Genomic DNA, 1,573 nt, shown 5'->3' with positions numbered 1-1,573 from the left:
CACGTGCACGCACACACACACGCTTCTGACTTCTAATGAGCCCAGAGTGAATTCGGCCTAATATTCGTGAAAGCACAATTACTGGCTTGCTGCCATGGCTTCAATCCATCAAGAAATTCCACAGTGACTCAAGGGCACCTATCTGAACTGTCGTTTGATGCTGACCAAGAGTTTGTTTCTTTGGAAAAAGCCAAGAACCGTCTATCACCCCCAGATGTGATCCACACTATAGATCACATTACATACATGTTAACATGTATCTGGTTTTCTACAGACTCGTTTCTGTGATCTACTTCTTACTGTGGGGATATTGAACTTAAGGGTAAGAGATTTTAGGTCAAAATGGGTTGGATTCTTAGTGGTCAGAAGAAAGTTCCATATGGGACTAGATAACATTCATTGCAATGGGCTCCTAACCTCAGAGATCAGATGCTAAAATGTTTTAACTGGTTCTCTTCTTTGAATGGGACGACAGGCAGCTCACCTCTGCCCCTGCTACAGACAGAAAGGGGTCACTCACGAACCAGCCATGAGTTGGCATGGAAAGACCTTACTGAGAGGCTGCTGGTCACCGCGCGACCAAGATTTCTGTGGCCTTCACAGGGCTTCTCAGCTCCCTCGTGCTGCATTTCCCCCGGGGAGGCACATGCCGGCCGTGGCCACTCGGCGCAGCGTGGGCTCCAGGAGTCGTTCAGAGACCTCCCGCAAACAAGCTCACAACACACCCTGCGCTCAGCCCCCGTTTCACCAGAGCGGGGACGGGTTCCTGGGCGGGGAGAAACAGCAGTGGCCGCAGCCACGGCACCCCCTTTGCCGAACAAATAATCATCAGACACTTGTCGTGCAGTGCGGAGCCTCAAGGCTGGGGAGCGGCTTCTTCTGGGAGCAGGGCCCTGGTTCCAGAAGCCTCCCGGCTTGGCATGCTTCAGGGCCCTCTCCGCTCCCAGGAGATGCGCGCGTGAAAACCCGCAGAGGCTGATGGGAGCGGCTGCGCACCCGAGGGCACCCCTCGTACCTGTGAAGAATAAGTGCCTCTTGGTGGTCTCCTTCCTCTTCTCCAGACAGGGGTTCAGCAGGCGGAGCAGCTGCAGCACGCGCTCCTCTCGCCGGGACTCCGTCAGGCAGGCGTCGTTCATGACGAGGTACGGGTAGATCTTGCCGTTGTGGCCGCGGATGTAGAGCCTCCGGGCCGCGGTGTTGTGCTTCTGCACGATCTCCACCCTGGGCATGAACCTAGCCAAGCAGGCACACAGTGAGACGCCAGCTCCCCGGGGCCTCAACTTCCAGGCCTTTTCTTTGAGAAGAAAAGGGAACTTTACAAGAACGGCGTCCGGAGCTGTCGCGGCAAGACAGGCCCCTGCAGGCACGGCCGTCACTCTGACGACACAGGAACGGTGCGACCGTCTTTTACGACGCGGGGAAGACCCCGTGGCAGAGGGAAAACGCAGGAAGAGAAGAGGACGCTGTAGCTTGAAAACCATCAGCCACGGGGTCCCGCCTCAGGACCTCACGGTGAGCTGCTGACTGAGCACCCCAGCTGCAGAACTGGGGGGGGGGGGGTCAGAACATCGGG

General features: G+C 56.6%; 1 protein-coding gene across 1 annotated transcript in view; it reads right to left on the bottom strand.

Moving 5' to 3' along the window:
* Positions 1-1,573, bottom strand: part of LOC103670100 (transformation/transcription domain associated protein) — a 110,220-nt gene that overhangs the window by 10,766 nt on the left and 97,881 nt on the right. Inside the window, exon 67 of the mRNA XM_040634781.1 lies at positions 1,016-1,233. Coding sequence (XP_040490715.1) covers positions 1,016-1,233 — 218 coding nt within the window. The remainder of the gene's footprint in view (positions 1-1,015; positions 1,234-1,573) is intronic.

The sequence above is a fragment of the Ursus maritimus genome, unplaced genomic scaffold (assembly GCF_017311325.1).
Source record: "Ursus maritimus isolate PB19 unplaced genomic scaffold, ASM1731132v1 scaffold_2, whole genome shotgun sequence".
In the NCBI taxonomy this organism is placed as follows: domain Eukaryota; kingdom Metazoa; phylum Chordata; class Mammalia; order Carnivora; family Ursidae; genus Ursus; species Ursus maritimus.
This window is presented reverse-complemented; position numbering and strand designations above follow the sequence as displayed.